At 43.9% G+C, this 21,937-nt stretch overlaps 1 protein-coding gene across 1 annotated transcript in view; it reads right to left on the bottom strand.

Moving 5' to 3' along the window:
• Positions 1 to 21,937, bottom strand: part of dst (dystonin) — a gene marked incomplete at its 5' end in the record, with an annotated part of 175,313 nt that overhangs the window by 113,002 nt on the left and 40,374 nt on the right. The window contains 15 exons of the mRNA XM_083658481.1: positions 3 to 98; positions 612 to 716; positions 993 to 1,154; positions 1,250 to 1,327; positions 1,679 to 1,807; positions 2,029 to 2,455; positions 2,543 to 2,697; positions 2,785 to 2,878; positions 4,092 to 4,219; positions 4,449 to 4,544; positions 5,677 to 5,796; positions 6,487 to 6,593; positions 6,782 to 6,894; positions 9,171 to 9,337; positions 19,702 to 19,794. Coding sequence (XP_083514607.1) covers positions 3 to 98; positions 612 to 716; positions 993 to 1,154; positions 1,250 to 1,327; positions 1,679 to 1,807; positions 2,029 to 2,455; positions 2,543 to 2,697; positions 2,785 to 2,878; positions 4,092 to 4,219; positions 4,449 to 4,544; positions 5,677 to 5,796; positions 6,487 to 6,593; positions 6,782 to 6,894; positions 9,171 to 9,337; positions 19,702 to 19,794 — 2,070 coding nt within the window. The remainder of the gene's footprint in view (positions 1 to 2; positions 99 to 611; positions 717 to 992; positions 1,155 to 1,249; positions 1,328 to 1,678; positions 1,808 to 2,028; positions 2,456 to 2,542; positions 2,698 to 2,784; positions 2,879 to 4,091; positions 4,220 to 4,448; positions 4,545 to 5,676; positions 5,797 to 6,486; positions 6,594 to 6,781; positions 6,895 to 9,170; positions 9,338 to 19,701; positions 19,795 to 21,937) is intronic.

Genomic DNA, 21,937 nt, shown 5'->3' on the forward strand with positions numbered 1-21,937 from the left:
ACCTCAAAATAGACGGCATTGTCTTTGAGATGCTGTTCTACACAAGAACAGAGCTGCAAAATCCAGCTCCACTGGGTCTGCATGGCAGCTTTGTACGCCTGGGAGGAAACAACAAAGGAAACCATAATATAATGTCCAGGTTTCATAGCTGGTGGTTTTCCTACTAAATGTATCTGGACAGACCCTAGTCAAACATGGTGTCCGACCTATCTGACGTTTCTGTTGTGCTTATCTTATGTACTGTGTTGATAAACCAAATCTACCCGACAGCGAGTTTTGGGTGAACTCAATCTGTAATCCTCTTGATTCTGTGGCCCAACAGGTACATTAGGTCTCCAAACTAACATGAAAGTGTTGTTATTAATGAGATATGAAAGCATCAAACGTGTTTTAGACTGAACCATTTTCTCTCGATCTCAGTTGCTCCTCGTCGCCGTTTGCTCCACGCCATTAAATTGTATGTTGTACGTACAGTTTTCTACCCGGATGTTGTTGTAAACAAACATTGTGATTCGGCCTCTAGGCAGAGTAGAAGCTGTTGGAATCAAGCTATTTGTCTTGCTATGTGAAGAGCTCAGTATGAAAGCACACAGTGAACCAGTAGGGCTTACGTCAATAGTCAGCCTGGCTGGGTGGTTCATGAGCAGGAGGCTCTCTGCCCGGTCCTGCACAGACTTGATGGCGGCCTCCTTCTCATCCAGCTCCCTCATCAGATCCTGTTGAGAGATACAGGGCTGGCTGAGTGCCTCAGAACATAACCGCTCCCTCCCTCCCTCCTCTCACAACACAACACTCACACTGCTCACTATGCAGTTGTGCTCCATTCGAGCCACAATAAACAAAACTGCCATTTTCCTTTGATCAAAAAAGTGAATGCAGTGGCTATTCGTCTGCATGTATGAATTTTTAACAGTTAAAAAAGGTTGTTTAAAAGGGTGTTAAAACAGAAAACAACAAACAAGAGCAATCTACTTTATATTAAGATGGCTTACAGCATGGTAGTCTCTCTTCTTGGAGATGTTGCTGTTGCGATCGCTCCAGTCAAAGGCCACCTCCTCTTCCTCCTTCTCGTTGAGCCAGATCAGCTCCTGAGTCGCCCGCGATACGAAGTCGAGCAGACTCTCCAGGTGGCTTTGCCGCTCTCTGGAGCAGCTCTGACGGGAACAGCCATTCATAAAGTCAGGTCACTTAGAAAGTCGACTATTTTGAATTTTTAGACTATAAATCCTGAGTACAAGAGATTACTTACCAGTAGCTTCTCATACTGGTTCTCTAATTTGTTCAGTTTTTCAGAATAAGTTAGTTTGAGGGGTTGGCTCATCTGAATCTGAGAGAGGGAGAGAGAGAGAGAGAGGGAGAGAGAGAGAGGGGGAAGGAGAGACGGAGAGAGAGAGAGAAGGAGAGAGAGAGAGAGAGGGAAGGAGAGATGGAGAGAGAGAGAGGAGAGAGAGAGAGAGAGAGGGAAGGAGAGAGAGAGGGAAGGAGAGAGAGAGAGAGAGAGAGAGAGGGAAGGAGAGACAGAGAGAGGGAAGGAGAGAGAGAGAGATAAATCTGATTCATTGCTAGAAACAAGTATTAAATTGAAGGAGTGGTGGGTTAGGCTACTGCAGCAACATTTCAGGTGACAGATTATTTTGTGTTTTGCTTTCTGCTGACATTATAATCGGTCTTCACTTACCTCGCTAAGCTTGGCGTCTTTAAGACTCATCTGAAATTCTTCAATGGCTCTATGTACAGGTTTGTGTTTGTCCAAATGTGTTTCCACACTTGTCAGATCAGATCCCCACTCGGCACGATCCACCTGCGCCTTCCAGACAGAAAAACACACACACACACACACACACACACACACACACACACACACACACACACACACACACACACACACACACACACACACACACACACACACACACACACACACACACACACACACACACACACACACTCAGCATGGAGTTTTCAATGTGCAGGGCTGCATGAGATCAACAATGTGATTCTAGTTCCAGTCTAACAACGATTGCTCACTTGCATCTCCTCCACCCAGGTCAGCAGGTCCTGGACAAAATTCATGTTGACCTCCTCCTCCGTCAGGTTGGGGTCAGCCAGTGAGGATTTGACTAAGGGCTTGCGGATCTGCATGTGTTTCAGATGCTTGAGCGACCCAAGGTCCATGCCTCCGCCGCTCCCCATGTAACCCTGGACCGAGGCGGGCTGCAGTCCAGGGGTCAAGGCATGGCTGAGGCTGGAGGAGAACGGGGACCCGGGGGTGAGTGCAGGGGTGAGGGCCGGTGTCAGGCCGGCGTTTATGTTCTGGGAGAAACCCGAGTTTAGGCTTTGCGTGATGCCTGAGATCATCAGCTTGGTTTGCTCTGTGGTCAGCGTGCGACCTGAACTGTACACGGACGAACACTCGCTCCTCAGGGCCAGAAGGTCGTCCCGCAGTTTAGATACCCTGTATTCATACAGGAAGAACAATGTGAGAGGCAGGAAGTATAAATGTTCAGAGTGCAGTGTCTTATTTTTGCAAAGAGCTTCGTACCTTTGGACGAGTTGATCCGCAAAAGGGAACTTCCCATCCAGAAGAACTTGGATGTCCACCACTTGTTGCCTGAGGATGTTCTCACACTCCAGAAGGTATCCGGCAATCTCAGCCTCATTCAGGAACTGAATACCAGACTCGAGACGCTTTGCATCCTGAGCAGAGGAAAGAGAGACCATGACTGAAGGCAAAAGCACACATAACCACTGCTATGTCATAAAGGAGAAAGGAAGGATACTTACAGACTGCAGAGCAGTTCTAGCCAACGCTAGCTTGTCCTCTCCGTTGACACAGTCCCGCTGGACCCTGTTGGCAATCTGCTGCAACATCTCAAGTCTACAAAAACAAAAAGAATCAAGTTGAAATGATCAGTTTACAAATTACATCCAGTTCACCACACAACCAAAGCAGTCACAAAAGCCAAACTCGCAGGTGTAACCTCACCTAGATCCATAGACAAAGTTGTTATTGATAAAGGCGATGGAGCTGCCTGCATGTAAAGTCTCCATGGCAGAGCCGGTGAGGAGGTTCTCGTTGGACCCGGAGCTGGTGAGTGTGCTGTTGCTAACAGACGAGACACTGCTCAGATATGCCAGGTTGCTGTGCATGACTGCAGATCCTCTATCGATATGCCCACTCAAAGAATCAGTGCCATCGCCTCCGGATCTTCCCTGTGACGCCGGGTTCCCAGCCCCGACTCAACCTCCATGACTTCACAGAACGCATCCGCAGACTAAATGTGACAGAAGGGCTTCCACCGGCTCACATTTATACTGTCCTGCGTGTTGACGCACGGCCAGGTGAGCAGCCTGACTGTCCTGCGTGTCGACACACGGCCAGGTGAGCAGCCCGTAACGTGAAACCCACCCTGAAAGAATATGCTGCCCTCCGGGGGTAAGGAAATAAATAATACGCTTCTGGTATCCATCAGAGTTGACAACCCATTACAGGTTGAGACAACTACACTTTTCCAAGCAGGGACATTCTCTAATTCTCTGGCAAACGGCTGTATTTCTGTTTCTGCCAACTTTCACCTCACCCCCTGCCATTCTTTTCCACAATGAATAACACAAGAATGGATGTGCCCACTTGTCTCGGCTAATATCAACAACAACGCCAGAGGATTTACAAGTAACTCCATCTCCAGTCCAAGAGATTATATACTGTGAGAGGAGTCACGTTAGAAAGGTTAGGCTTGACAGAGCTTGCGTCAGGAAACAGCCACCCCACGATATCGTGAAAATATCTCTGTATCGTTTGAAAAGGTCAAAGGGATTGCTACGCACAGTCACACACAGAATGGAAATTCACTGACGTTTCAACCGCACTCAAGTTTGAACTTAACTGCAGTCCAGTTTCATGCATCCCATCCAGATTTACCCAAGTTCCTATTTAAAGCTATAGTGTGTAACCTTTGTAGTGCAGAACCTTTGTCTTCCCCTTCTGGCACTTCACTGGTAGTGAAGGAACGTGCGTTGCATTCATGTGGTGTCGGACGAAAGACTATTATCATTTTCTGGGAATGAGGTTCAGTGGTTCTTCCACGTACCTGTCCACCTCCGGCCTCAAACTCTTCTCTCGTTCCAGCATGGCCACAATCAGTTTGCCCCATTCCTTCTCCACGTCGTTAGGGTGGTGCCCCGGGGGCAGCTGGATACGGCCAAACTCTATCCACACCTGTCACACACACACACACACACGCACACGCATGCACACACAGACACAGACACACGCACGCACACACACACACACGAGTGCACACGCACATGCACACACACGCACATACACGCAGAGAAATGTGGTTATCGCTGCCATTATGCAGAACTAGAAAGACTGCTATGTCTTTGATCACACACACACACACACACACACACACACACACACACACACACACACACACACATACCTCTAGCATTTGATAAAGATGTTTGATCTTTGTCTTGTCGTTCTCCTTCACTGGGATTTCATGTTCTTTAAACTGCAAATACTGTGTATAAAGTGCCTGTGGAAGAGAGCAGAGAGGATCATGAAAATGTAGTCATGGTATATTATTGTTCAACAAAGCATCAAAACAGTGATGATCCAGGAGAAGCATGACTGATCCAGGAGAAGCATGTCTGTCTGGTCGTCTGTCCTCCATGCTTCAAAGTGCCTTTCCCGTTAGTGGCAATCGACTACATGCAGCAGCAGGAAGCTCTCTCATATCCATCAATAAGACTTAGAGATTGAGTTACAGCAGAAAGAGGCTCTCTGAAGCAGCCATGACACTGCCTCTATCATGACTCGTTTACGTGACGAGAGCTCAGTTTATGCAAAGAGAGAAAAAACATCCGTACAATGTTTACGTGTTGCAGCGCGCTACATTGAGTTAGGGTTAAGGCCCAATTATACTCTACGTTAAAGACGGAGACGGACAGAGCCTTCTGTCCGTACTCTGCGTTCATTTCGTACGTTTTCTGTCCGTCCTCTGAAAGCTTACCGATACGCATGAAACGGAGCAGAACCACACACACACACACTCACGCATTTGACTCTCTACTGCCCACTGGTGGATGTATTGCTTAAAGGAACACTCTGCCCATTTTCAACCAGCTTTGTATCATTAGAACATCAGTAGTATATCAGAAAACTGTAAACGGTTTTGAAGTCTGTCATTTAATTTGACAGTTATTGAGTGTTAAAGTGTGGACCAGTGACATCACTGGTCCACACTAACTCAAATGAATAACTCATTAACTCAAATCAACTCTCAATAACTGTCAAACTAGATGAATGATGAATAGTTTGACAGTTATTGAGAGTTGATTTGAGTTAATGAGTTATTAATTTGAGTGGACCAGTGATGTCACTGGTCCACACTTTAACACTCAATAACTGTCAAATTAAATGACAGACTACAAAACAGTTTACAGTTTTCTGATATACTACTGATGTTCTAATGATACAAAGCTGGTTGAAAATGGGCAGAGTGTTCCTTTAACATGATACCAACGTGAAAGACGCATGGAGGTATGTGGGCAGTGACGATCACACCGTTTGAAAGAGACGCATTTATTTTGTGTATGAAAATGGAGTATAAATGAGCCTGTGGCAGGGTTAGGGTGAGGTGATGTCTACGTGTTGCAGCACGCTACCTTGAGTTCCGCAGGGTTGTTGGGGAACGCTCTGTCTGCCATGACGGTCACGTTGTGTTTGATCCACTGGCTGAGGTATTTGATCATGTTCTGGTACTCCACCCACTTGATATCAACATCCTGTTCAGAGCAAACGGACCATCAGCAGCAGTCTATTTTCAGCACTTCACGTTCTCTGAACGGATTGTGTTCTCTTACAAAGCCATCATTAGTTAGAGAATTTTAGCAAAATGCTTGGACCATCGGTGAAAAAATTTACTACCAATAGCTTTCTTCACCAATGTGTTCTTATAGGTGTCTAGAATCACCTCTCAATTAGTGCAAACCCAAATCCTCGTGGAAAATCCTCGAGAGCCAATCAAAGTTAAGGTGCCCCGAGGGCTTGGGTGAAAAATATGATAAAAATTAAAAGTCTAAAATGAACTTGTGGGGTGTCTAACTAGGGTGCTGAATCCATTCCAAACATTATTTTTGAGTAAAAATGTCTCCCTGACCATATGATATTGGTATATTTGTTATTGTTATGTAAAGCACAGTGTATAATCTCCAGGATTTTCCACGAGGATTTGGGTTTGCACTAATTGAGAGGTGATTCTAGACACCTATAAGAACACATTGGTGAAGAAAGCTATTGGTAGTAAATTTTTTCACAGATGGTCCAAGCATTTTGCTAAAATTCTCTAACTACATGAAGTGAAGTTGTCATTCACAGCACCGACACACACTGATGCGTCACATGACCAACACACACTGATGCGTCACATGACATGACCAAAGCATGTCTGCTTTGTTTTTTCAACGTATACTTACATTAGCGTTGACGCCATCGACACCGTCAGGTACTTTGGGGAAGGCATCGTACAGTGTTGAGACGTATGTGATGACCGATTTCTCATCGGGGGACTGAACATCCACGTCTGAGGAGGGACGAGCAAAAACGAAAAGCCAGAAATGAAATACGTGACAATAATCTGTATTCAATGGAAGATTTATTATATCACAAATCTGTTGCCTTCACTCCAAATGATTTATAGCAAAGGTGTTAACAGGTTTAAGAATGCTTAGAGAGTCGACCCAAACATGACAGTGTGGTTTTGGAGCTCACCCTCGGGGTCCAGTAGCCTGCCCACGCCCAGCTGCTCCGCCACGCCAAACGCCTGCTCTAAGTTTGATCGGTTGGTCTGACTCGACACTCGGGTCATATCAACCAGGTCTGGCCTGCGATAGACAAGAGAGAGAAAACAGTCAAGCAACACCGTTAGGCAAGATTTACAATTCAGTTTCAAAGTTATTGCTTCACTTAAGGATTTTTCTTTGTAAGGCAGGGGCTCCCAAACTGAAGAATGCTGCGCCCCACTTTGAAATCCGAAAATCTTCCGGGCCCCACCGAACCCTTTAATCACAACTCTGATCAACACACATCAGACTAAGATGATGTATTTCCATATATATATTTTTTTTATTTCATTAACAGAACATGTGAACTTGGGAATACAGCAAATTAATAATCCATCCACATATAAAGATTTAGGCAAAATAGCCAAAAGCCAGATTGCAACATCCCCCCTTTCTCATCAGAGGGAGGCTATTTGCATGCATAACATATTTGTTGAGAGAAACTGTGATCAACAACAACAGAAAAAAAAACAATCCACAAGCTATTAATGCTATTTAGGCTATGAAAATGCTACCTTATCTGTAAAGGGGAGACTCCTGGGTACCTTGAGGTGAGAGGTCAAGTGACCCCTTTGAAATAGTTTTTCCTTCGCCAAAGTTTAGTCTAAATTTGGAAAGCGTTATTTAGTCCCCTTCCCGATATGCTAGCATGACAAGGTCGGTAGCACCATGCTAGCTTTGGTACCGACTTGGTAACAATGAATGCCTTAGTTCAGCGTTAGTTCCAACCTTTTCCAACTCAGGGCCCACTTGAAAATCTCTAAACTTTTATTTTCCACAGTCACTGACACAGCATCTGAAACATGTTGCAGCATTTTCACTGTTACAGTTTTCAAGGAGCCATCCATCAGCAAGGCTTTTTAAATATGTTTAATGTAAACAAAGAAAAAGAAAAGAAAAAAAGAAACTAATTATTTGGCGGGCCCACTTGCAATACCTCCGTGGACCACCAGACGGCCGTGACCCACAGTTTGGGAATCACTAGTCTCAACGCCAGACCCGTGAGAGTTCTTACGCTGATACACTACATCACTGCATGCTGCAGAGCTCTCTCTGGGTTTGGGACGCTTCCCCTCAGCCAGCTGGGGTCGGAAGAGAACCGTTCACTTGGCCAGTGATTGGCCAGTGGGGGATTCAGTCTTCACCAATCAGTAACGACTTTGCGATCAGTGACGGCATGTGAGGCGGAGCCCATTTCTCGAACCGCTCTCTGATTGGTGCTACGACCGGTCACTCATTCAATTCCACCCCCCTAGATGCGCCCTCAAACCCCAGCAGTGGCTGTGAGGTGGCACAGACTCACTACGTAGTATGCGGAGCGCAGCGATTCAACGTCATATTTGAGTCTGGGGAGAGACTAGGGAATCACTCCCTTAGGTCTTCTAGTTTCATACAATATGTTGTATCTGTTGTCAGGGATTTCTCAGTGCATAAACACATCTTTTTGAGAAGATTGTGGGTGCAGTAATGTAAATGGTCTGTCAAAAGCCTGTGTAATAACTAGCCAAACAGGAAATGCCTATGGACTCTCCAGAGACACATCTGTGTTCGCTCAAGTGCCAAGGAAGGACAGTCAAGCCAATTCAACAGAGGATATCAGTTACTGTATATACAGTATTTCTACAAGATGTGTCCTCCCTGTTTATTCAGCATGAACTATACGAGGGATCCGCCAAGCAACATTTTGGTAAACAAACCGCGTCACTGGGTGGCAACGGCAATGGAACCCTATGGAGCCTGAGCTTTGGGAGGCTTGAGTGTCTGACTCTACCCAGCTGACTCCGTTTACATTTTAAAAACTGCGACAGTTCACACAACTTTAACAACACGACATGCATATATTATACATCAAACCCTTGAGCTCCATCCTGCTCTCACTCAAAACGTCAAAATATAAGCGATGTGATGTATAGATTTTGAGATATTAACGTTTGTTTGGTACAACTCATACTAGTTCACCGCCGTGGGGTTCCGCATTTCTGGGTGGCAACATCACGCTGATTCGTCCTATAGTCTTTCATGGCCCCCCATTAGAATACTGTAAATGCAATACAGGTCCTAGAGGGGGAAAACCCACAAAAGTGCTCAGACTGTATTTAATAATATTGTTGATAATAAGGAGGAGTAATGCCAATAGCAAGAATAACACGAACATTGACATTTAAAATTATTCAAATAAAAAGCAACCATGCAGTCAATATCACTCAACCTACAAAATCGTATCTGTCATTCTACAAAAAAACAACAAACAAACAAACAAACAAACAAACAAACAAACCCCAGCATTGTATACCGTAGTCGCTAACGTGTTACAGTACCTGTATTTGTGAATGATGGCATTAAATAGCCTCCCATCCCTCCAGGAGGTAGTGAAGTTGTCACAGCGGACGCCTACGTAGCCGTCTGTCATCTGCTTGGACCAGAGCAGCAGCCTCTCCTTGGCTGTCATGTCCTCCGACTCTCCGCTCACGTGGATCTCGGAGATCTGGTGCAAGGACAAATCATGCAAAAAAGGTGTTCAAAGCGTATCCAAATATGCACCGACATCTGGCATCTGATATCGACAGTGAATATACAGCCAACAGCAGAATATTATACTCGCTGCTGCAGAAGCTATAAATAATTATGCAACTCATAAATACAGTAAATACTCTATGCAAACAAATGAAATGGACATTTGGAATGAATAAACCTATGATACTGTGCAAAACCCTATGCCATCTTCATAACCCTGTGATTGGGTATCTACGGTATGTTATATACTGATATAACCAGAAGCGTCATGCCCATTGTAACTGAGGGGGCAATTGCCCCCTCAGATTTTTGAGAGGTAAAAAAAAAAAAAAAAAAAAAGTTTTTTTTTTTTTTTTTTTTTTTAATAAACATAGGCTATAATATTATAGGCTGTGTATGGTAGTTGAAACATAGTTTCAAGTTTACGTTTATGTATGTTTGTAGTTAAAACAAAAACATAAATACTGTATAGGCTACATACAGTACAACACAAAAGGCTGTTATTTACCCTTTGTCGCCACCTGGTGAGTAAATATATATAACCAAAACCATTAGAATTGACAACCGGTCCGCGACTTTTTTTCCCATGTATCTACCAGTCCTTGGCACAAAAAAGGTTGGGAACCCCTGCTCTAGAGGAAAGATTTCTACCTTCTGAAAAGGCAATACCAGCCAAAATAAACATTGTGTTACATTGCTTTGAAACATGTGGTCTCCCTTTTTTGTCAAGTCCATTGAGCCTGGGCAGTGGCAATGTACTTAGTCTGGTGATTATGGATCTTTCCAGCTCAGTCTGTTAATTTAAAATTAGATATTCCTCTAAATCTGGCTTCCAACCCCCCAAATTTTTTGCCGCCCTTCGGGCGGCGCCAGAGTTCGCCCCCTCAGATTTTTGGCTTGCATGACGCCCCTGGATATAACTGACATAAAGAGAGATGCTTGTCAACAATGACAGAGCTACTAAATTATTTCAATCACCAGGAATATTTTTCTGATTTATTTCGACATTAAAAATGACAATGTTTCGAGGCCTCACAGGCTCTTCGTCAAAACCGGCAAACCTTGGGGACAACTAATTTTAAAGGAGTGGAAGTCCCCTTCTTCACCCTCTTTTCAACGGTGGTTGATGGATTATATGATGATCTGTTATATGGATGGAGAGACTCAGGTCCCTGAGAACCAACTCACTTGGAAGATTTCTAGCTGTCTGTGAGGCGTTTCTAGCCTGCCTCGATGAGGTTAGGGCCGATGGGTGACTCACCCAGTTGATTCCTCATGTACGCCTTTTGCGAGATCCCAGGTACATCTCTTATTACAAGTGCATAAGCATGTAGCACGGTGTGTCAATATTGAATGTTGGTTATTTTCTTTTTTCCCTTTACCTGTGTCTGAGCCTGTCTGTTTTGTTTTGTGTTCTGTTCTATAAAGAATTTGAAAAAATAAAAAAATAAAAAATCAAACCTGACCTGACGAAGAGCCTGTGAGGGCTTGAAACGTTGTAATTTTTAATGTCAAATAAATCAGGAAAATATTGGGAGCTACCAACAGTGTCGCGAGTCTTCCTGGATCTCATGAAATCACCAGGAAATAGCCAACATTGTCTTTCCATTTCCAGAGCTGCCTTATCTGGCTCAGGCAGAGACGTGTCAATGTTAGAAATGTCAGCAAGGGCAGATAAGACCTGGCTAATAAATGACCCAATAGGTCTTCTGAGTGGAGTATGATGACCTAAAACAAACAGCAACACAGCACATACACAACACCTCCGTTTTACACCACATTCATCAATACCGATTCTACCCTTAAGTGGACTTCATACGCTATTTACACTTATCTTAAACTAGCAACATGAAGGAAACAGCAGGCATCAGAACAGCTTCATTATGCCTTGGGATATATACTGTACCATAGAAATGAGTAGTACAGTACCAGGTAAACATCTATATACTGTACCATAGAAATGAGTAGTACAGTACCAGGTAAACATCTATATACTGTACCATAGAAATGAGTAGTACAGTACCAGGTAAACATTTTCACATGGTGGGAATTTCACATTTAAATTGTTTTGACAGTTCCATAAATTAGACCAGGGGTGTCAAACATGCGGCCCCGGGGGCCAGATCCGGCCCCCCCAAAGGGTCCAATCCGGCCCAAAGGATGACTTTGCAAAGTGTGAAAATTGCACTGAGAAGTCCTTCAATCCAATGTGATGCACTTGTAAAGGCTAAGAGGTAGCAGGTTTCAGGAGCAAGTTCAATATTAAGTAGCCTATTCATGTTATCTGTATTCATCACTAAATAGTCAACTACTTTCATTACCTTTGCTTGACTATAGAGAATTGCACAGTTGCCATCAATTGTAATCAGGGGTGTAGTGATAAATACAGAGGTGGGTAAACTATCCAAGCTGAGTACCGGTAGTTTAGCCACATTGTTTGCCCTCATTGATTGATACAGTTGATATGAAAATAGGTGAGTAAACTATCTGCCTCATTTCAAAGGGGTGGGTAAATTGGTTTACCCTCCACTACACGCCCTGATTGTAATGCACAGTACAGACAGTAGATAATGTGCTTGATGGTAGCTGAGATAACCCTACGTGAGAATGTGTTCTTAAATGTAACTGTAATTCTTTACACTAAGATAAACGGGAAAATTTGGAGGTTTTGTCATTTATAGGTTATTATTGATTATTGATTTTTTCATTGTCTGGCCCACTTGACACCAAATTGGGTCGCATGTGGCCCGTGGACTAAAATGAGTTTGACACCCCTGAAATAGAAACTCTATATAACTTTTTGAATGACTGAGATAGCTCTCTCAGATCGAAAGTTATCAGTATTTTAATCTGTTATGCGTCAAAAAGTAAAACACGAGAAAAATGGCTTTAAACATTCCACAATGTTGTCTATTCTACAGTAGCATTCCACCACAACCATGAAAATAAATACTTTTCCTTTTGTTTTGTGAAAATAATTATTCAGCAGGATGTACTATGGAGATGAAAGTAACCAAATCAAACCAAAGTGGGTTTGTCAATCGATAAAGCCATCCTTTAAAATATCAAAATACCAGAAAAACTAATGTTCAACCTTCTCTGGCTCATTACCAACAATGTGCAGCAGCAGCAACATGTGAAGGGTTTCTGCAGGCCACCACACAGTTAGGCAAATGAGGCCATTAATTAAGCTAATTCTTGCATTAATTAGCCAATATTTCTATGTCAACATACTTGTCTCCACATAACACATGGGTGGTGTTAACATCAAGTTACCCTCTATTTATCCCCATGGAGAAATTCATCCTCTGCATTTGACCCATCCTCTACTAGGAACCTTCCTAGAAGTAGGAGCAGTGGGCAGCAGCAGTGCAGCGCCCGGGGACCAACTCCAGTTCTTTTGCCAGTGCCTTGGTCAGGGGCACTGACACGACTATTAACCCTAACATACATGTCTTTTGGTGGTGGGAGGAAACCGGAGCACCCAGAGAAAACCCACACAAACATGGGGAGAACATGCAAACTCCACACAGAAAGGACCTGGGAGGGACCGGGGTTCGAACCCGGGACCTTCTTGCTGTGAGGCAACAGCACTAACCACTGAGCCACCCTGCCGTGAACTCTGTATCTTAAAGCATTAAGGAGTTATATACAGGTAGCAGTTTGACAGAAAATCAGATATAACGATGTGAGCTGCTGCGTGTCAGAAAATAAGCTATTTACAGGACATAAATACAAGCATTTCACATGCCCCGTTTTCCCTGTTTTCAGGTCGCAGTTCAAAACATATTATCGTTTCAGTGCACGGGAATCAAACCAAACTTATTGGGGTGACTTAAAATATCATATTTAAAGCTGGAAATAAGGTCCAGGTTGTAAAAAGAATTCTCCTTTAATATGCAGCAATATGCCGCAAAATCCTTTTGATATCTTGTCCAAAATGTCTCCAGAATGTGTCTCAACACAGGCAGAAAGACAAACACAGAGATCCCACCATGGTGACATAATGTCCCACATCATGTACCCCGGTGGCAGGACATAGAAACTGTCTGATGACAAATTGAATATACCCCAGAGCTTTCATAAAATTGCCATAAAATCATGTCTTCCCTGAGTTTGTAGCTTTGTGCACGTTTTGTTCCATTGCATCATGGTCATGTGAGCGTCTTGGCTTCAGACAGAAGAGGAGTCTGCGTTGCTCTAAGCAGGAACTGCACGGTAGCTGGTTGCCCACAGTGAGGAAAGATGATGTCATGAAACGAGATCACCATGATCTTCTCTCAGAACCAAACAGATTGAAGTATATACTTCAAGTATAGACTTCTGTAACAGAAAGGCAGCGCTGGCAGTATTCAAACCACATTATAGCCAAATCAAAGAGAGCCCTTATTAGTCCATCAGAACACATCCTCATCATGGTTATAAATAACATGTGCTTGGTTTACCTCGTGGTGGGCGGATATACACTTGGCAGTGGCTTGGAGAGGCTCTAGGTAACCAGAGCAGGTCCTGCGTCTCCTCCTCCTGTGGACTTGAGTGCTCCATATTATTTTGGAAAAGGCGTCCTCGTTCCCGGGCCCGTCGCTCCCTCTCAGAGTCCTCAGCAGATGTTCCACCGCTCCGAAGCTCACAGCTCTCCTCAGCTGGCGCTGCAGCAGCTTCTTGCCCAGCAGACCGTCCTTCACCGCGACCCCCCTGGAGGCTGTGTTGATGATGCCATGGAGCCGACCTTCTGCAGCGGACCTGCTCCTGTCACTGTCTGCCGAAAACCTTTTACACCTAAGGGCTAACCTCTCGCCAAGGGCTTGGTTGCAGGACTCTCTGAGAATAAGGACCGGGACCTCTCCGATATAGACGCCTGTGCTTATGCTGTCTTGCCTGGACAGAGCCGTCTCCACCTTGGATGGTCTCCCGATCCCTGCTTGGCTCTCCTCTGTGCTCCCATCCGAGTGGTCCTGAAGTTCTGTGGTCCCATACGGTCCATCCTGAAGTTCTGTGGTCCCATACGGTCCATCCTGAAGTTCTGTGGTCCCATACGGTCCATCCTGAAGTTCTGTGGTCACATACGGTCCATCCTGAAGTTCTGTGGTTCCATACGGTCCATCCTGAAGTTCTGTGGTCCCATACGGTCCATCCTGAAGTTCTGTGGTTCCATACGGTCCATCCTGAAGTTCTGTGGTCCCATGGGTAGCCAAACCGTTAACGGTCTCCCCTCTGTGGCTCCTGAGAGATTCCACGGGTCGAAATTCTGCCGATTTCCTCTTCTTCCTCTGGAAATAGCGCCGACCTTTGAGCTCTTTAGATCCGGGGCTCAGCGGAGCCGTGTTGGGGTCCAGGTAGCATTCCTCTTTAGGAGCCCGCACACAGCCGCACATGTTGTTGCCCATGGCTGCTGCCAGGCGTACGCTCTCCTCCCCATGGACAGTGTCCTGCTGTGTTCAGGGCCTAGTATCCAGTGGACCTGGCTGGATCTGGAGCTCCACTGTCCCGATGAGTGAAAGGTGTTTTTCCCCTCTCGCAGCGGCACACAGAGCAGCAGCCAGACATAAGCAGCAGCACACAGAGCAGCAGCCAGACATAAACCTCTCTGGGAAGAGTGTGTGTGGCTTTTCCTTTTGTTGACTCTCAGACAAACTCGCTCACCAGCCCTTTTGCATTCACTCTTGCTCTCTCTGTCACTCTCTCTCTCTTTCACTCTCTCTCTCTCTCTGTCACTGTCACTCTCTCTCTGTCACTGTCTCTCTCTCTCTCTGTTGCTCTCTCTCTCTCTCTCTCTCTCTGTCACTGTCTCTCTCTCTCTCTGTCACTGACTCTCTCTCTCTCTCTCTCTCTCTCTCTCTCTGTCACTGTCTCTCTCTCTCACTGACTCTCTCTCTCTCTCTCTGTTGCTCTCTCTCTCTCTGTCACTCTCTCTCTCTCTCTCTCTGTCACTGTCCCTCTCTCTCTCTCTCTCTCTCTCTTTCTCTCTCTCTCTCTCTCTCTCTCATGGTTCTCTCCTCTCTGACACTGGAATCCTTTATGACCTTTGAAACATTTCTCTGGCCTTGCTAATCCAGCAGCACAAACACCATAAACGCAGACGCACAGCCCACATGCTTGTGGCGCTCAGCTGAGCAGGCATGAGAAAGAGAGGCGTGTCCAGCCGGTCCTCTTCTTCTGCAGTGTAAACATGGGCACTCCATGACCCCCTGCTGGTGTTAGGTTTCCAAACATCTATCTGTCTGTCTGTCTGTCTGTCTGTCTGTCTGTCTGTCTTTCTGTCTGTAACAAGGCTATATCCTAGGGGGGTAGGCTAGCAACACTGCTGGGTGGCAGGACAAGACCTAAAGCTGACTGATTTTCACAGCAACCGCTTTGAGGTGGTAAAGCAGGAGGTAAAGCAGGTGTAACCAATAACATTGATGAGGGCCCTGGCACCGGAACACCTAAATCAGGGGTGTCATTTTAGTCCACATGCGACCCAATTTGGTGTCAAGTGGGCCAGACAAAGAAAATCAATAATCAATAATAACCTATAAATGACAAAACCTCAACATTTTAGTGTAAAGAATTACAGGTACATTTAAGAAAACATTCTCACGTAGGGTTATCTCAGCTACCATCAAGCACATTATCTACTGTCTGTACTGTGCATTACAATCAGGGGTGTAGTGGAGGGTAAACGCAGTTTAACCACCCCTTTGAAATGAGGCAGATCGTTTACTCACCTATTTTCATATCAACTGTATCAATCAATGAGGGCAAACAAGGTGGTTAAACCACAGGTTCTCAAATGTTTTTCAGCCAAGGACCCCTTACAAGATAGAAAATATACCGGGGACCCCCTCATTCTGATTTGTGATTTTGGGCTAAGCTTAATTGTTTCCACGGTAACGTGCTTGACTTTTAAATTGATAGGTTTGTTAGATTAGAATGTATTCCATGAACCATTTTAGATTTAAAGCATAACATGTTTTCGTTGAATTATGAAGCTTTTGCCAAAAAAAAAGTTATTATTTTTATTCTCGTGAAAACTTTTCGCGGACCCCCTTGCAAAGTGCCACGGACCCCTGGGGGTCCCCGGACCCCCATTTGAGAACCACTGGGTTAAACTACTCAGCTTGGATAGTTTACCCACCTCTGTATTTATCACTACACCCCTGATTACAATTGATGGCAACTGTGCAATTCTCTATAGTCAAGCAAAGGTAATGAAAATAGCTGACTATTTAGTGATTAATACAGATAACATGAATAGGCTAATTAATAATTATCTTGCTCCTGAAACCTGGTACCTCTTAGCCTTCACAAGTGCACAAGTCCTAAATGGAATTGAACCATCCTTAATCGTACTGGCTACACCTGCTCTACCACCTCAAATTGGCTGCTGTGAAAAGGGTCTATCTCGGCTGAAGGCTATTGTGCCGTGAGAAAATTTGGCTCAGCAAGTTTGACTGCTCCGGCATGCTGCGCAGAGCAGACAGCGTCCTCCCAGCCTATCAGAGAGCCTGTGACACACAGGACGGCATGCTTTCACTTTGCCTATTAATCTGGCTACGTACAATAGCAGAGCCAGAGGCGGGGCTTAGGTCCAATGGTTTAAACAAACACCATTATCTGAACGGATCAGCACCACCACAGCAGCTCAACACGGGACCAACGATCTGACCAGGAAATGAGTCATGACTCAACATATCGACTAGCCAATGGTGTGGCACGTGCCCAATATAAAGATATTTAACAATATGTTGATGACATAGTCAGCGTGTGAAAGAGTCAATATAAATCCACCTCGCAGCCCAACTAAAAATAAGTGTGCCACCACCATGCTCTTACAACACCAAGTCTCCCTGAAGGTCAAAGTCTCCTCACAGCCAACACAGTTCACACAGGCTAACAGTGCATTCAATGCTAATCTTGCTAATACTACAGTATTAGCTACATTTCTCTCAATAATCTCTCTGCAAAACACAGCTTTATAGACGGTTTTAACTTGACAACAAAAACATTCTAAATTGAACCCCCGCTCACTTCCTGTTGCAGTGTTTGCTATGGACATAAAAGAAAAAAAAACATTCAAGTGCAGGACTGACCATTCCGTGAAAACCGTCTATAGCATTAAGTATACAGTAAAGCCTGGTGTTCTGCTTTAACAACCAACCATGATGATCCATCATACGTGTGTGTGTGTGTGTGTGTGTGTGTGTGTGTGTGTGTGTGTGTGCGTGCGTGCGTGCGTGCGTGCGTGCGTGTTTGTGTGTGTGTGTGTGTGTGTGTGTGTGTGTGTGTGTGCGCGTGTGTGTGTGTGTGTGTGTGTGTGTGTGTGTGTGTGTGTGTGTGTGTGTGTGTGTGTGTGTGTGTGTGTGTGTGTGTTTGCTATTTGAAAGTAGACAGTGACTGTCAATCAGAAACAAAACAGAGCAGGCAACATAGAGCCAGGTGCCAGTTTTTTTGTACTCCCGAGCAAAACAAGGAAGCCATTGAGAATTGGTGAGAAGAAAAATGTGGATCTAGCTGTCAAGGAAGTAAGTTGGAGTGTTCATCTTCTGTATATATGATCTTTGTGTGCAACACGTGACATAGGAGAACGCCAGGATTGGGGGGGGGGGGGGGGGGGGGTTTGTTTTCCCCCGTTTTGGGCATGGTTCCTGAATGATGACGCGCTCCGCAGTGTCTCTATATAAGAGCTTTCCGAATACGTCCCAGCTGGATATAGTCTACAATGTTCCCAATTGAAGAAGAAAAAACACCCACATAACTACACAGATTGGATCAAGCCACTTGAGAGTCAAGTAGCACATGTTGACATAAAGGTGAGAGGAAAAAAGGAAATGGACATTGGACACGTGTCAACAACAACCGTGCATGTCCCCACAATGACCCCACTGGTGGATAAGAAAACCTTCAGCAGTGGGGGTGGTTTAACCAAAGTCAATTTGTTGCCACTCCTATGCAATTTAGATCAGGGACTGAGCCTGTAGTAACATATAGGTCACACATGTCAGTCTGCTGTCAGCTATGCTTCAATATGAAAGAAACGGCTTCTCTCCAGGCGCCCTGCTGCTGCTGCTATCCGCACAAATCAAGAGGAGACAGGCCCAGAGCTGCTGGATCCAAACAGGCCCAGAGCTGCTGGAGCCAGGGCTCAAGGGCGTGCGTTAGACTGACAGGGGCAGCAGGTGTGGCCGCTCCTCACCCAAGCTACCTGTCAGCATGCTTTCAATCCACACCAAATTAGATAAAAAAAAATTTGCAGTATTTCATTGATCTCATTTTTTACTTTTTCTTCCTTTCTTTCTTTGACATCACTATCACAACCTAACTTCATAATTGTAAATATTTCAACTTCTGGAGCATGCATCAACATTTAAAATCCCAACACTGTAACGCTACAACTCTCTCCATTTATTGGACACACGACACATATTGATACGCACACAGACATATAAAATAATATATTAACAGGTTTATTCTAGATTCTACATTCCACCAAAACTTCTTGCCCTGGCCTGTAAGGTAACAGACTGAATCCTGTGGCGTGTGCCAGAGATATTAATAATCCAGAGAGACAAAGAGAGAGAGAGAGAGAGAGAGACAGAGAGAGACAGAGAGAGAGAGAGAGAGAGAGAGAGAGAGAGAGAGAGAGAGAGAGAGAGAGAAAGACAGAGAGAGAGAGAGAGAGAGAGAGAGAGGCAGAGAGAGAGAGATAGAGAGAGGGAGAGAGAGAGAGAGAGAGTAGTTGTCAAAGTAGAGTTATGTAGTTTTTGGATGTTAGCGGGTAGTTATTGGATGCCATGCAGACACCTGGCCGTCAGCAGCAGACTAACAGTCCCTCTGGACTTCATACCAGACCAACCCACTAGCTTCAACAACATTATTTTTATTAGCCTCTCTGATACCTCCGACCCTGCAGTCAGATAATAACGATCCCCTGAGAGGACATTTTTCAGAACATTCACAGAGAAAATATAGGGTCCGCCTAGAGCACACGAAAGGTATGTTTTTAATTCATACAGGTTCAGGCACCAGAAGACAATTTAAAACCCTCTGGATTTCATTTTTTTTCCAAGTGTAAAATTGTAAAACTGTTCTCAAGGTGAAGCATTTTCTACTGACTGTGTCCTATGAAAATAGCGAAGAACACTTGAGAATGTGAGGTGGGAATATTAGTGTGTTGTATGTCAAAGTAAAAGTACATACAAGCGTAACTTTCCCAATGTGCCAGAACTCAGAAAGTAACCAAACCCTTTCTTATCCATCTGCTGGGTAATAAAGAGTCTATATGAATTGGCGATTGAAGACATAAGGAGTTAACAAACCATAATAAATCAATACAGACATGACAGCAACTCTGACCTGAAAGTGCAGAATGATGGTCCAGATTAATCCCAGGGTCAGCTTCGGATTACCGTCGGTAATGTCGTCATTCCTGATATTTACAAGTTTGACCTGATGACACACACAACATATCTAATTAACGCACTGCAAAAATCACACAATGACATATTTGTTCTATAATATAGACAGTGAGTATATCATAATATACGTTTTTGATTTTTCCATAACATTGCATTCACCAAGTCATAAACGAGAGTGAACCTTAGGCTACGTTCACACAGCCATCCTTAGTGCTTGAATCTTACTTGTTGCTCACATCTGATTTTTTTGTGTGTGGCTGTTCACACATACTTTTTAAAAGTGGCCCATATCAGACTCCAGTGTGAACAGATCACGGACCTGAAGTGACCCACATGCGCAGAAGAACAACAATAACGTCACACGCAGCACACTGCTGTTCTACGTAAACCCAGAAGAAGACAGCAGTAAACATGGCGGTAGCTCACGATGTTGTTTCATCTGTTGTTCATGGTTTAATTTCAATGCCCGCGTGTTGGTCCTCCCCCTCCCTCCTCCCGCCAGCACAGAATAGTGACGAATGTCGCTCTGGAATGACGTAAAAGTCACATTGAAGTGTAGGGCTGGGTTAAAAAAAATTATATATCGATATTGAATCGATATTCATGTGAAGGAACAAGTATCGATACATAAACCGATCTTTTAAAATGCATTTGACAAAAAAATAAAAAAAATAAAAAAATAAACATAGGCTATAATATTATAGGCTGTGTGTGGTAGTTAAAACATAGTTTCAAGTTGATGTTTATTTATGTTTGTAGTTGAAACAAAAACATAAATACTACATGTGCATTGTGCATGCACCATGAGCCAGATGTACAGACCTCAAATCTTTTTGCACTATAATGTTTGTGAACTGGAAATGTTCATGAGCTGTATTTAATTTTATTTAATTTTATTTACAAAGCATTTATACTTTATGAAACACTGTTTACAACATGCTGGTGTTCAATGATTCTGTTGTATAGTGGAAATCTAAATTTGTTTGGCTTCTCACAGAAGACTATAAAGAAAGAGACAGAAGACTGTAAAGAAGATAAGATGTTGAATGACTATGTTGGTCATGTTTAAATAAAAAAGAATTACATGATGTAACTGCTTGCTTTATGGTCAATTCTTAATGTAAATATTAATATTTTTTAATAATGCACCAGGTTAGAGGGTTCCTTGTACAATTTACAGCATTAGTTCTTTGAGAATCTCTTCCATTATCAAAGCAAAACTGGTATTGTAACTACTGGAACTGGAGAGCAAGCAAGAGGATTTTCGAAACAGACTTTCAGTTTCCTAATCACTCTCCTGTCTGATTGACTGTGGTTGTGCCTGTCTCGTCACGTCTACCATTAAATAACAACGACCACAAGGTGGCACAATAACCATTGTATTAAGAATGTCAAGGAGCACTTTTGCAGCAATCACAGAGCTGGAGTCACATAAAATGCTAGAAAACCGACAACTGTTTTATCTTCCACATATTAGACTGTACTGTCAAGTGATTGAATTGTCTCACATCAGTGAAAGAGAGAGCAGGGTGAAAACCTTATAATAACAATAACAATAATAATAATAATAATAATAATAATAATAATAATAATAATAATAATAATAATAATAATATAAATATTTAATATAGCTCAGTGGTGAAAACAGTGCTGTTGTTTTTGTATCGCTGGAAAGAATCCAGGAGCAATTGACTGATTCCTCCCATGTTAGCCTGACAGTTGTGATCAATCAACTGAAAGGGGAAGATTTCGGGAAGCTGAAATCCGTCAGCCGTTTTGCTTTTCACATGAATAAGGGGTAGGTGTCAAAATGTGTCTAGTATGTGCTCACAAGTTACAACAATAGAATCATTGATTTGTGTCCATCTATGAATCCTTTGTCTCAAGCCTGGAGTGTCTTACGTCACATCTGGCTCCAGCTCAGCCAGGCAGCCAGAGGGGGAGGAGCCAGGCAGCGAGAGGGGGAGGAGCCAGGCAGCGAGAGATGGGGAGGGGAGGCCCATCAGAGCTCTCTCAAAGCCCATTATCCTTATTGGCAGATATTACTGTTTAATAAGGAAAATGATGCCAGTCCAGTGCACATCTCCCAAAATGTTGACCTGTTCCTTTAAAGTTGATTTGATTAACTCAGTTTCTACAATTTGTGTGTGTGATTGTAGCTCTGTCATGGCTCG

This window comes from Poromitra crassiceps (assembly GCF_964638095.1).
Source record: "Poromitra crassiceps genome assembly, chromosome: 22".
Lineage (NCBI taxonomy): Eukaryota > Metazoa > Chordata > Actinopteri > Beryciformes > Melamphaidae > Poromitra > Poromitra crassiceps.